This window comes from Amphiprion ocellaris, chromosome 11 (assembly GCF_022539595.1).
Source record: "Amphiprion ocellaris isolate individual 3 ecotype Okinawa chromosome 11, ASM2253959v1, whole genome shotgun sequence".
In the NCBI taxonomy this organism is placed as follows: Eukaryota; Metazoa; Chordata; class Actinopteri; family Pomacentridae; genus Amphiprion; species Amphiprion ocellaris.
Genome location: NC_072776.1, coordinates 21,778,231 through 21,793,055, shown reverse-complemented (window position 1 = coordinate 21,793,055; position 14,825 = coordinate 21,778,231). Strand labels below are relative to the sequence as shown.

The following is a 14,825-nucleotide window of genomic DNA, read 5'->3' as shown; positions in this document are numbered from 1 at the left end:
ACCTTTGTGGAGGAGTGGAGCAATAGCAATGCTGGCAGTTAATAAATCAAGAGAGGTCCCTACAGAGCAAGGAAGCCATAACACAATTCACAGTTTTTCATAGTTTTACTTTGTAGTCTAGGCACCCCTGGATGCTATTTTGCATAGATGTTTGTCACGCTTTGTGTTTGATGTATCGACTTAATTTACTCAACTGCTGCACTTACCAGGAAATTAGAGGCACTTGTGTTTTACTTGAAAATTTGCATTTTCTGTTATTTTGTGTCCATGCCATTTCAGCGGCAAACACTATAGTTTCTGCTCCATTATATTTATATAACAGCTGTACATTGAAGTTCATTTTAAGATTTTACATTTTAAAAACTGATAAGCTTATACAACACAAAACATTAAGTCAAACAATTGTGGTATGAGAACAAAGAAGTTTCTGTGAGTTCAGCTATCTATGGAAAAGTTTCACCAAAGAAATGATACCAAGTAAACTTCTCAGGTGGTTTTATTTCAATAACTGTTCCATGCCCAAAGAGATCCAGTCTTCCACTATTTCAGGAACAAAGTATAGATTAGAAAAAAGCTCAAAATGAATACTAATTTATGAGGCACATTGTAGTTTTTCCCACCTTTTCTGTACTCCTTTAAATAATCTCAAACCCCTCAGGTTTACCTTGTGACCCTATGAAGACTACCAGCCTCTAGTTTGGGAACCATATTCAGCAGTTAAAAGTAGCTCAGCCTGCTACAACAGTAAAATTTGTTAGAACTTAAGTGAGAACCTTACGAGAGAATCACCTGCCAGACAAAGTGAATGGGTATTGGTTTGATAAAAAGCCCAGATGACACCTTATTTGATGTTTGGGCTGACTGTACAAAGTAAACAGCTGCACACAACAGATGTTACATGTTAGGCTGAACAACCAAAGTGTGTTCTGTAGCAGTTCATGATGCTTTACAGATGTGCTTGTTAGTAAGGAGTGCTTAAAAAATGTTCACTGCTCTAAGGCTAGTGGCCTGAAGATGAAGAAAATTATGGGAATGACAGATGTTAACGAGTTGTCACAAACCCACTGATATCCTGTTATTTAAATTAAGGTCACCAGGCTCAATGCATTAGTAAGAAAAAGTGAAGTTTAAACTATATCTCAGACCATTTCAAAATTAATTCTAATTCATTTCACATATTTCAAGACTTTTTAAACACTGCAAACCTGGATCATACTGGCATACTTCACTGGAAAAAGCAAGATTCCACAGTGTGACTGTAATACTGTAAACCCAGCATATCAGAGAGACTGTTGAGAGGATTCAAGCCCAGAATGAGGGCTAAAATAAACATGTAGGGTATGTAAGGCAGCTGTGTTTCTGTGGAAAGGCAAGAAATGTTCCTCTCTAATGGAAATGGTGTGGTGTTGATTCCAAGTTTCAGATTGCAGAGGGGACGTGCTGATAATGGTGTAGCACTGGCCTGCAAGTTAAGTGCCTTTAGCACAAACAATCGTCACGACGTTGTGACCGCGGCAGCTGCGAGTGGGATTAGCCAAGATTTCCTGCTCCTTCTCACCAGTGACTGGAGAGTTTGAAAGAAAGCAGGAGACTCCAGCTTTTTTGTGATCATTAATAACTGGACGAAATTCAAGAATTGCAATGGGTTCATTTACCAGCAAGTACTGTACAACATAGGGCTGCATATGTGTGGATTCAATGAAAGAAGGGCACAGACAGAAGTGCTAACTCTTGCAGACACACCCTAATAGACAAACATGGTGTGCAGTGTATCTATCCCGTAATATAACCAATCCTCAGCCTGTTCAATTGAATTACTGTCCTATTTACTCCCAGTCTTCATTGTGGCCTCGCCTTTGAGAAAATCCCACACAACTATCAGACCACAACAAGAACCTCAGCTCTCTTCCTTCTGCTCCACTCATTCCCTGTCTGCTGACAACATAATCTACATCCTTGCAGTGCTCCAGACACAAAAGACACCACCATCTGATTCCACCACACATCAGCTGAACATTTATCTAACGTCAGAGCCCAGAATGCATCGCATTAAGCCCGACGTGTGTGTGTGTGGGGGGGTTTGCATGTGTGTGTCAAATGAAGGATGACTGAGTGTCCTTGGAAGTTTGCGAGTGTGAGGGAGTGACTACACAGTCGATTTATCAGAACACAGACAGATTCACATTAAAGCTGCAGGAGAAAAAAAATCTACCAAGCAATGCCTACAAAACAAAGCATTTCCTACTCGTCAACTGATTCCAGGACAAATGCAATAAAATCTGTGCAGAACATCTGTTAAGAGCCTTTAAACTGAACTTCAAAGATGCTCAGAATTCATTATCTGTCCTTCTAAAGCGATTACAGTGACTGAGAAGACACTGAGAACATTAACTGTCTTATCAGTTTACAGCCTCACTCCTGCCACAAACCCACTGTGATAAATGCCGTGGTATAACAGCAGCACATAATTTATATACATTTACACCCATATGCATTAAATACAACTGTGATAAACCATCTGGATTTAAGTGACGACAGGCTAATTTGTGCCATAACATCAGCTGTAATTTGTTAGTAGTTAGAGATTTGTTACTAATCTCCTCACCTCCTCAGGAGAAGGCCATCTGTCTACAAAAGTCAATTAGCTAAAGAGCAAATTACAGCTTAGTGCCATGGCAAAGGCCATTCACAGTTGAGGAACTGGATCAGACAGTAAAACAAAGACAAATTCTTGATGATTATACCAGGCGCCGATCATTCAAACACTGATGCTGTAAGAAATGTTATTTATCAAATACATATTTCTGTGGTATCAAACTATGCAAAGCTAAGAAACGGGGCCATTTCCCCAACATCCTTCCCCTATGTTCTTTTATAGCCACTGATTCTAAGTGATCTGCCACATATGATGTTACTGATCCGCAATATTTATAAAGGCATTCACAGACAAGCCATGTTTTTGAAGCCAGCATCTTGTGATATCTTTCTTGCTGGCTGCCATAAAGATCTATAGTAAGTATGTGTCAATCTTGTGTAGATCCTCTGGGGGAAGTCTGAGGTATAGTGTGGGGAAGGACGTATTAACCTCAAAGCCTAGTGTTTTGGAGATTGTTTTGGACACTTCCTCCCAAAACAGCCTGATAAGGGGACAAGACCAGAGTATATAGGCATGGTCCACCATTATTCTGCTGCACCTCCAGCATGGCAGTGGGGTCCTTATTTGTCTAGATTTTTGTTTAGGGGTTATGAAATAGTGAGTAATGTTTTTCCAGCAGAAGTCTCTCCAAGGTAGTGAGTTTGTGGAGGAGATTGGCATTTTTGATATTGTATTCCACATTTCCTCTGTTATTTCTATAGAAATGACCTTGTTTTTGAAAGAAAAGCATTTTTTTTTCAATGACGATAACATTTAATGAATCAGAAATACAGTCTAGACATTGTTAATGTGGTAAATGACTATTCTAGCTGGAAATGGATGATTTTTAATGGAATATCTACATAGAGGTAGAGAGGAACATTTCCAGCAACCATCACTCCTGTGTTCTTGTGTTGTAATGGTACATTGTGTTCGCTAATGGTGTTGAAAGGCTAATTTATGATTAGTAAACCCTTGCGTAATTATGTTAGCACATGAATAAAAGTGTGAGTTTTCATAGAAAACATGAAATTGTCTGACTGACCCCAAACTTTTAAACTGTAGTGTATTTTCAGAGGAACACCAGAAAAAGACATCATTCACACTTTCCACATCCTGGCTGAAGTCTAGTCATAACAGTTTGGAGCAGGTGAAACGTGGGTAGTGTGTTTTTTCTACTTAAGTGATTCAGGAAAATAAACTACTGACTACAATAAACCTAATAACACTGGCCTTGTTCTGCGCTGTGACTTGGTTGAAAATTCAAAAATTCTGGATCCCATCGCTCCCTCCTGGATGATGCAATGAATTTTTTCTTATTTGTTATCCTCCTGGAGCCTCAGATAAATAAGTGTATCTGTGAGAAAGCTGCAACATAACAAGAGATTTAGCGAGGCCTGCTCTTCTATCATATTTATCACCGTGTTTGTCCTGTTGTCATGACTTTATTTACATTTTTAATGTCATTTCAAAATAGGAGATATATGAGATATGCAATTGATCAGAATGACTGCTTTGTCTGGGTTTTAATTGACTTTAATTCAATTATAAATTTCAATAGGTTCAATAAACCTTCAGTAACTTTTTTTTGTCCAACAACTGGCTTAGAGTTATTCATTTAGACAGTGCTGTACTGTTCTATCAAACAAGAACAAATCAGGATTATATCAGGAACAGTCTGGCTCAATAATAGCAGTGCTTGTAGTAGTGTCACAGCAAGTTTTCTGCTTAAGGGGCTAGGACCATTCGACAAACACACTTGGTATTTTAGGCCACACAACTGGCATGGCAATTATTATTATTATTTTTTATTAACCTTTATTTAACCAGGAGAGATCCCATTGAGATTAACAACCTCTTTTGCAAGGGAGTCCTGGCCAAGATAGGCAGTAGCAAATACAAAACACAGTTACAGAATTACACAGTTAAAACACAATTAAGACATGAGCAAAAAACAAATGAAGAGATTACATTTACAAGCAAATTATGACAAACAAGTGCACGTTGTGGCCTCAAGAACTCACAGCTTGGATTTAAAAGCACTCAAGGGGATTAATTCCGTTAATTTCCAGTCTTTCTGCAACATATTCCATGCAGGTGGTGCACAGTAAACAAAAGCCTTTTTCCCCCAATTTAGCACAGGCATATGGAACAAAAAGCAACAAATGATCTTGTGAATGGAGAGAGTTACAATCAGAAGGAGCAAATGTAGGTGGGCAGTAAACATTTGGGCTATCCCTCAGGATTAATAAAGTATCTATGTATCTATAAATAAATAAACTGGTAATGTCTGTCATGCACTCTGTTTCTGAGTGGAATGTTTCAAAAGCTATTACATGGACTGCTGTGACATTTGATGCAAACATTCAATGTCCTTAGAGGATGAACCCCAAAGGCTGACTGGCTTTTCTACTCATGCCACCAACAAGGTGACATTTTTGGTTTTGAGGCAAATATCTCCACAACAACTGCTGGAGGGATCGCTGTGACATTTGAGACATTCATGTTCTACTCAACTATACATAGTGTTTAATTTTAATTAGTGAATCATAGCACGTTAACCTAAAAGTGTGAACATTACACCTCCTCAACAGAAGTGTGTTATTGTAACCACATTAATGTGCTACAAGTAGCATTTCCTTCATAACATCACTCTGAAGTACAACAGTAGGAGAGCAAACATTGAATTGCTGCTTCCTGTGTCTTAGTTTGTCCCACTGAGGGTGCCAGGAGACAATGCAAAGGAGGAGGGAATGACAAAGTCACATGTGGGGAGAGAGTGGATTCCTATTCTCACAAATGTCATCTCAAGCAGCATCAGTTACTGATTGTAGCTGCACCACTGTATCACCTCCCACTCAGCTTTTGTGTTTTCTATCAGCATTTTTAAACACATGATGTCATGTTCCGTCTAATGATGCCGCACAATTAACACTATTGTTTTATAACACTTCGTCTCACTGACTAGTTCAACAGTTAATTTCCAACATCAGTTTTATGAGGACAAAATTACCCATTCTATCAAGCACTGTACTGAATACAAGTCAGCAAACCCTTGGTGTATTTTCCCCAGCTTCCCATGCTGACAGACCTTCTGTCTATTAGTGCATGTGAACTGGGTCCAGCTGGGTCTGCAACTGAAATCATTGCCCCTACATAATTAATGGTCTAGATAGCAGCTCACACTGATGTGGGCCAACCAGTGTCTCTGCCACCCAACCCTCCCTCCTACAACAAAGACAGGAGCCAGTGCAGCTGGACAGTCTTACCGATGGCAGTCTCTGGCATGGCAAACAGCGTCTTCTCAGTGGCCACTCGAAACCGTCCGTGAACTGAGAGACCGACACCCTGTAGGTGGAGGAGAACAAGGGTTACAAAAAGAAAAACATAATCAATCAACCCTAAGATAAGGTGAGCTGGAAACAGAGGTCCAGTCCAGGCAAAGAGAATACACAGTGGGGGAAACAGGGTCATGGAGAAAACATTAATAACTGTCACTTCTACAGAGCTGCAGTTTAAGGTGGAAAATGAACGGAGTGAAAAAAGTAAACCAGGTTGACTCATAAGTGAGTGTAGCTCCCCGCAGAGACAGCTGAAGGCCAATGAGTAGAGTCGGCCAGAGGACATTTCCAGCAGAGCAACGACTGTTTGCATCAGATTATAGGGTTGGCTTGGAAACAGCATCCTCCTGCATACATTCTCAACAACATACACTACCAGTCAAAAGTTTGGACACATCCTTCCCATTCAGTGGTTTTTATTTAATTATTTTACATATTGTAGATTAATACTGAAGACATCCAAACTATAAAAGACTACATATGGAATTATGCAGTAAACAAAAAAGTGTTAATCTACAATGTAGAAAAAAATACAAATAAATAAAAACTTTTGATTGAGAAGGTGTGGAAAAACTTTTGACCGGTAGTGTATATGCACACAACCATGAAGATAGATGGGTGAATTGTACTGCACAACAGGCATTTCAGTCAGGAGAAACATAAAACTTAAACTTTTCTTCAGGTTAATGTACTTGAAACTAGGGCCTGTAACAATATCAGAGTTTCACTACACAAAACAAAAAAAATGCTGTCAGAGTAATTTATCTTTAACGTAGTTTGTTGTGTGTTTTGTCTCTTTAATGGAAAATGAATCACACTCAAAATACTTAAGTAAGGCTAGTACAATAACTACAATAACTATAATACAATAACTGTGCTATATATATCTATTATTAACATGATATCTTTATTAGATTTTTAAATATTACGGTTATCGGCAATACCAGTGTAATGCCGCATCCTTTCTTTAAACAAATATTGCCAAAACCACAAAAACAAACAGAAAAGTAGCTGTTAATGAATCAATTTATTTATGTGGATGTCATCAATATAATAATACACTCATAAAGCAAGGGACTACACACACAAAATGGATACTGTGATCCCCTCAAGATAAAAAAAAATGTGATAAATTGTCCTGTATCCAGAGAGTAATCACCGTACTCCAATGACCTTGTGTATCATGGAAGATACCTTATTAATTAAACACTCTTTCCCCCAGAGGGGAGCCCTAACTGCACCAGAGAGCAGGGTCATTTCCTGGCCAAGTCAGGGAAACATCTAATATGTCAGGGACTGGTGGAGATTAATGACAGTGGAAGGTCAATAGGTAAATCCCCTGAGGGTTCACATCCACATGAACTGGAGGCTGGGCTGATGCTAGTGATTCATTTCTTCTAATGAATTCATATATCTGGTTTGTGCCAACATGGTAGTGTCAAGTCACATATATCTATACACCTCAATGTCAAATATGCCAAGAAATATTATCCTCCGTACCGTGTTTTGACATCTACCCACTGTCCGTGTATATTAGTGTCTCTTTCCCACATGTGGTCCTGTACATAGTCTGCCAGGCTTTACACTGGGATCACATCACGTGTCTTTAAAGCTTATCTAGGATGTGGTGAAGTAGGTGAGGTTTTATAAACGTCAAATCTTCGTGGCTTAAAATTCAGAACATAAAGGTTCACAGATGATCCCTTTGATTTTATTATTTTGGAAAATCTTGCTTTCTTTATGAACTTTGGAAGGGAAGACTGGCATCACTTTAAAATGTCCCAGTTAAATATGTAATTATAGCCAACTGATAATTAGCTTAGCTTAGACTCGATATGTGCACAATAGACACCTTATCAATAACAAAAGAAAGAATTGTTTGACTGTCTTACTCCCCTTGCCTTTTATAATGGAGGGATGATGAGTGACACAAAAGTCAACTGTTTACAGGTGGATTGTTTGACTTCACCATCAATGTGTGTGATAAAACAACATCAGCAACAAGTGGAAAATAGAGTGCTGCAGGGTATTTTATTTGGTCAACAAGGTTAAATTTAAAGTAAGTTGTCAAATTCTCCCTGTCCTTATTAAAAATAGGTCATAAAATTAATAATTATCAACACTGACTTAAATAAATCATTTCTTGTGTTACATTTTTCCACGCAGTCCTAGCTAAGCTTAGCAAAGGAAAAGGTGACAGATAGTCTGCCTGTGCTGAAGGTTACAAACCCAAACAGTACATATATAAAGTTCAACAATTAACTCTTCGCATTATGTTCATTTAGTCCAGGCAAAGATGGAAGAGTAAAAATTACACACTAAATACCATATCTGCATTCATTCCTGCTACTAAAGTTACATCTAAAAACAGCCAACAGATCTACTCAAATAGTGCCAGCGTTAGCTTTGTCTACAATAAGGGATGACAATCTATGGTTTCAGGTAAACCTATATACAGTACATCCATTCTACCTGCTTGACAAAGCTCTGCAAGGATTTAGCTGCTAGCTCTCGTTAGCTATAAAATAAAACACCCTAAAAAACAAACAAAAAGTTCACACATCAAGAGATGAATAACTTAAAAATATTTTTTTTTCTGAAATACATAAAGTTTAAAAAGACAAATGAGAAGTTATGTCAAATTCATTATGGCATTATGTCATTATGTCATTCCATCTGAAGATTTAAATGGCCTTCATGGGCCCACTTCTCTAATCTGAAACAGTAACTTAAAAATGGCTGAAAAACAAGGTTTTGCCTGCCTCCACTGGTTTAGGTTTTCATCTTGCTGCAGTAACATAATATAAAAGAGCACTTAGAGGCCAATCCCTGCCCACTGGCCCTTCAAAATGAAGTCACCCTGTGGGAGCTGTGGAGTGCAGCAGCATTAAGGGAAGGATATAAACAAACAGGCACCTGTCACAATGGATATGTCTTCAAATCTATAGAAGGGAAGCTTTGCTTAAAGGTAAAGACTGACAAGTTACAGCACCAGTTAGTCTGTTAGCACTGAATCACTGGTATTGAATAACAACCAAAGCAAATGGATGGAGAGTATGACATTCATTTTGTGCTGTAGGGATGTAAAACAAAACCACCTTTACTGCAGCTAACAAGCCAGGCTGAAACTGTATTGATCTTCATATGGGGAAATGAGTTTCAGTATCAGCTGCAACAGCATTATCAATGTAAGATAAAACAAAGCAACATCACAGGAAAAAAACGTTACATAGAAGTTTATAGAATGTTTTCAAGGCTGCTGGCTGAGTGGGTGAGTTGTGGAAGAGGAAGATGTAGTAGAAAAGAAGTGAAACTCAGCTATGTACAATGGGTGCACAAAAATGTTTAAGTACAAAAAGAAGCAATCATGACCCTCAGAAGTGCAACTGGGTAGCAGTGAATGAGACGGGGTAACGCTTTGCAAGTTTGTGTAGTAATAGGGCTGCTTCTAATGATCATTAGGAAATATTCATTTTTCTGTTGAAATAATGAACAATCTAAAAAAAATCAATGACTTGTTTTGTCTTTGGTCAGCAGTTCTAAATGTTAAAATATTCAAATGACAATGACATAAAACAGGAAAAAGCAGCAAATTCTCACATTTTGAAGCCCAAAATCATCAAAAGTTTAGCATCTTAGATAGAATTAGTGACTAAAATTTTGGATGAATTTTCTTTTACCTATTCATTCAATTATTTTAAGCTGAATTTATCCCCTTGACAAATAATTTTATATGGTGTACTGTAAAGTTACACAAAGGATGTCACCTGCTGAGGGATGAATCACGGCCAAACAACCACAAATGACTATTTGATTAAAGTCGACAAGCTGTCTTCACCTTGCTCTTAGTGAACAGCAAGAGACGAGTAGAGAGTCAGAGAGCAGTGCTGCTGGCTCTGCCTTTGGGCTGTGTGACAAATGACTACAGAGGATTAAAAATATCTGATCACTGGAGACTAAACAGACCTCTGCCAAGTTGTCCTCTGAAAGAACCAGATCCTAGTACTAAAAAAAACAAGAGGGACACAGACCTTCTTTAAAAGTCTGCATACGTTTCATAGGGACATTTTTTGGTAATTTCTGTCTGAAATCATTCACTCTTTCTTTCATTCTCTACTTCTTATACAAAAAATACTTACTAAATTTAATTGTTTGATGCTTATGAATTTCCATCGCTTTGCTTAATCACTGACGGCAGTGTCTGTACTGTACTTTTGGAAATTTAGCAAAAAGGACTGCAAAAGTACTAACATCCCATTGTGCTACTGGCAGCACAGACACATTTTGACTTAAAATACAAAAAAAAAATTTTAAAAACAACCCACAAATGTAGGGTAGTTGCTACCACACACAGAGTTATTTTAAACAGTCTCTCACTGCCCTATCTACCAGTAGCCACAAGTGTCGACCTCCGGCCTGAAAAATGAAGTGAATGCCAGTAACTGTACTTCCTCAAATGGCCACTTGGAGCTGGTTCTAAAAGTGCGCCCCCATAGACTAAAATGTCCAACTTTACAGTTAAATAAACATGTCTAGAGCCAGGTAAAAAATAATAGTTTTAGTCTTCATTGATAATTCTGTCATTCATGACAACTGTAGGGAGTGTGAACTACTTGTAACTCATCTGTTCAAATTGTATTAAGGTTTAAAGTTATGCATAATAATAGTGACAGGTGGTTATTGTCACTGGACAGTCAATGGCCCAGAGATGTTTACAAGTCCTGCCTCAGCTCCACTTACGCTCCACCTCTGTGCTCTTTTTTTCTAATAGCTGGGAGTTCCAATGTTGAGCTTCAAAATATGGTTCATCAAAACCAACGGTTGACACCATGGAGGGTCAATCCACAGTCAGTAAGAACCCCTACAACACCTAACAGCAGTCAGCTTGACGGGCATGAGTGACCACAGGGTGCTGAGTGATGTCTAACTGGCTCACTGCACTGTTTATGTAGTGAATGGAAAAGAGAAGTGGTGTGTGAAAACCTAGACCTTATCTACACATACGCAGATACTGTTTGCAACATAACTTTTTCTATGTGCTTCGGCATTTAATCTAATACAAACACAGTTTGAGGTCCCTGAAAATGGACCTTTAGGAAAATTCTTCCCAGAGTAACGGTGGTCTGGAATTCCACTTGCAGTGTTGACAAGTAGACAGGTTAAATAGAGTTTTTGGCTTTTACGTCCCAGTGTGCGTCTGTCTCCTTTCTTCACGAGGCAAATTTGTGCAATGATGGATGTGGCCAAAATAGTGATGGTGCTAACTTTCCCAACATGCTCCGTGGTAGAATGGAAACAGACCAGAGTGCAGGATCTGAGGCACCCAGTCCTTTAATGGTGCCAAACCCAGCAGACAGGTCTAGGAGTAAGCATTCCACAGGGTCTACATAAAAGGCTATTCAGATATGTTTTATAGTTGAGTGTCTCACCCATCTCTGATGGAAGATATACACTGAGAATTAATTAAATCTACACAGGTGGCATAATGGCTTGTGTTTAATTAAGCTACATGCTTTTAAACAAGAACCTAATTGTATCTTTTACACATAAAGTCTGTTTCCCTGCATGTTTCATGTGTTAAATGTATAGACTAATTTAAAAACACACCTACTGTTACTTCACCTATTGGTTTGTGGACTTGTGGACTGTTTTAATAGGAAAACTTCGAGCATTTTGCTTAAAAATGAAAATCAATTAATCAGAAACCAAAACTAATTCATTGAATCAATCATTGTTTCAGTTTTAGAATCTTGGTTGGTTTCCAGATATCTTTGTATGTGTAGTAGAAATCTGTATGGGCAAAATAACTGATCTCTGCTCGAAGGTCCCTCAGAAGGTTAATCTTACCATGGTGGTCAAGCAAAACAATGCTCTGAAGTTTCCACTCAAAAACAGCACTACAAAAACAAATATGGCCATCACCATCTTGGTTTTATAATCAAACGTGACAATATTTGGACAAGAGAGTGGACCTGAAGATGAGCAAGGTGTGAATCTAAATGAAAAACCCATGAATGCCCTCAAGGCAGCAACTTGTCAATCACAAGGTAGCCACACCCTAAACATATCCCATTTTATTGGGTATTTTACTGCAACTGGGACCATAATTTACAAAATAAACCTCATGCTGTACTGAAAGAGACTTAAAACTATATTGAGACCATAAACCCTTAAGCATAATGTTTATTAGGGAACTAATCAAGTGAGGAAGAACTAATTTTTTTCTCATGGACTTCTATGCAATCTGCCTGCTGTTTGCAACCAGAGCAGTTGCCCCCAGGTGGCCATCAGAAAAATGCAAGTTTAAGGCACTGTGAGGTCTTTCCTAATAATTATGGGCATTTTAACCCTTTAACGCTGATCATTGCAAATTTGCATCATACCGCTTGCATTCAGACTGCAGCCAAGACAACATATGCATTCCCCCAATGCCGGTTTGTGCATATTCAATACGTACCTAGGAACCTTTCGCACTGGTCTCTCGTAGCACTGGTCGGAGTGGGACCTACGTTTTTATATTTCTGTTATTATTATTATATAGCTATTCTATGTGCTACAGACAAATGAATAATCTCCACTTAATTTAGCATCAGCTTGAAAGCAAAATCACAAAGAATTTTTTTTAATGTATAATTGTAAATAAATTCAGGCATCAAGGGGTTAAAATAAAAATAAAAACGTAATTAGGTTAATAATTACAATATTAGTTAATTGTTGTTTAAATGTTGACAGAGGGGAACATGAGACTTGCTTAAAATAATGTATTTGTGTATCTGGCACTGTGTTTAGTTATATTTAATTTTATTGACTTGTATTTTATCTGTTCCATTTTGAGATTATGATTCTAATTATTTACTTAACTAATTTAAAATTCTTAATTTCTTAATTTATTTATCTACTTAACCGTTACTTATTTACTGATTTTTAATTGTTTATATTTATTTATTTTATTATTGTTACTTTCTCTCTTTTTTGTTATGTTAAGAAATTATTGACAAATATATATAATGAGTTACGATGGTGCAACGTGTGGGTGTTTGCATGTATGTGCTCTGTAGTTAATTTACAAAAACCTTATAATAAAGAGTTTTAATAAGGTATTAAATTATTTCAGTTTGCATTCTAACAAAATATCAGGTGTTCCTCTTGCCTGCATCTATTATTAGACCCAGAATGAGTCATGTTGAATGGAGTGCCCTTGAAATATAAGATACCTTCTAAATCATAGCAGCCATTTCCTGCCAACAGCAGAAAATGCACCCTGAAAATAACAGCGGAAAAGACGACTCTTTAAAATCAGACCACTGAACGCCCCCGATGGAATGAGGGAGCGTTTAATCTCACATTAGTCGAGATTCACCATAAACGTAGTGGAATATAGTTAAGTGGTGGTGTAGGACCACCAAGCACCATATAAGAACACGTCTCCAGATCCTGCTGTAAACAGTGGAAATTTGCAAAAGTACGCAGACAACAATGTTTATGACTCACACTTACAAACAGAATAGGTTGCACAATTTACAACGTGGCTGGGAGAGTTTACACTGCCAAAGAATGTGGAGGTATTCACACAGCTCTCATGCTGTATTTAATATCTATCAAATATTGACAGAAGAGGTGGGGCCAAACCCATTAAAAACTGTTTCCTCAGTAGAGTAGCTGTGTTACTCGGTACCTCTCCCTAAAATTGGTAGGCTTTAGCTTTTGCAGAGTAATAAAGTTTTGCATAATCAAAAGTTAATATCTGACACCGTGTATGAAAGTGGAAAGCCTTGTGTGAATTATGCAAAAGCTTACAGTTGGTATAAAGAGTCCAAGTGACACGTAACAGTTATACACACTTCAAGAGAAAATGATGTGTGTTTGAAAATGCCCAACAGTTGCGTTATTTTCCACATCACTCTTGCACAAAGTATTCTCTTTCAAAACAAGCACTGCACACACACTCGAAGATGAAAAACTAAATGCAGGCATCAAAATGTGTCCTGCTGTCTTTTTGGCACGCATTACTGTCTTCTCATCTAACAATGTGGACATCAGCAGAAAGGAACTATGCTTATAGACATAGTTTTTCTGGACAAATATCCTTAAAAAGGGCAGCAACCACTTAAAAGCAGTGTGCTGTGAATGGGAATGTGTTTCCTGACAATGTAAATGTTTGAGAGCTTGAGCACAAACCGAGACACTGTGTACACAGATTAAAAACACTCAAGCATTCACAGACATGAATTCTTGGGATTTTACATTTGCAGAGCCATGAATGACGTGCATGACATGAGATCCGTTTGAAGACTGTGTGTGTGTGTGTGTGTGTGTGCGTGTGTGTGTGTGTGTGTGTGTGTGTGTGCGCGTTTGACCTGCTAATGACATGCCTCTACTCCCTGGTGGTTTGTTATCACTAATGTAAGAAGAGTGATTCTATGTGGGAGTCCTGCACTGAGCTCAGAGCAGATCTGGGAAGACGGATTCCAGTGCCTCTTGAACTTTTCCATATATAGAACTGGCCTGTTTCCACCCAGTATGCACGTTAAACAGCAATCACCCCGAGGATGCTTTGCGTCAACCTTGGTGTCCTCTCTGTACTGACATGACAGACAGAAGAGGTACACTTCAAATCACTTTATTTTCAGAGCCACAGGTCCATGAAAAAAACAGAACAGAAAATGCTTCTAAAGAAGTGTGATGAGCAATGTAAATAATTCGGCAAACATCACAGATTTTATGCGTCCTCTACTGGGATGATGGAAAGAACTTACTTCCAAAAACCATAAGGTGCAGTGTACGTCAGACCCCTGCACTCAGCTGCATCCTTTGAATCTGTTCCAGGATTTTAACTGTATACTGTTTTT

The 14,825-nt window shown here is 38.2% G+C and overlaps 1 protein-coding gene across 2 annotated transcripts in view; it reads right to left on the bottom strand.

The window, feature by feature from the left end:
• Window positions 1-14,825, bottom strand: part of hibch (3-hydroxyisobutyryl-CoA hydrolase) — a 35,076-nt gene that overhangs the window by 6,972 nt on the left and 13,279 nt on the right. For both annotated transcript variants that reach the window (XM_023291719.3, XM_023291718.3), the window contains exon 7: window positions 5,905-5,983. In XM_023291719.3, coding sequence (XP_023147487.2) covers window positions 5,905-5,983 — 79 coding nt within the window. The remainder of the gene's footprint in view (window positions 1-5,904; window positions 5,984-14,825) is intronic.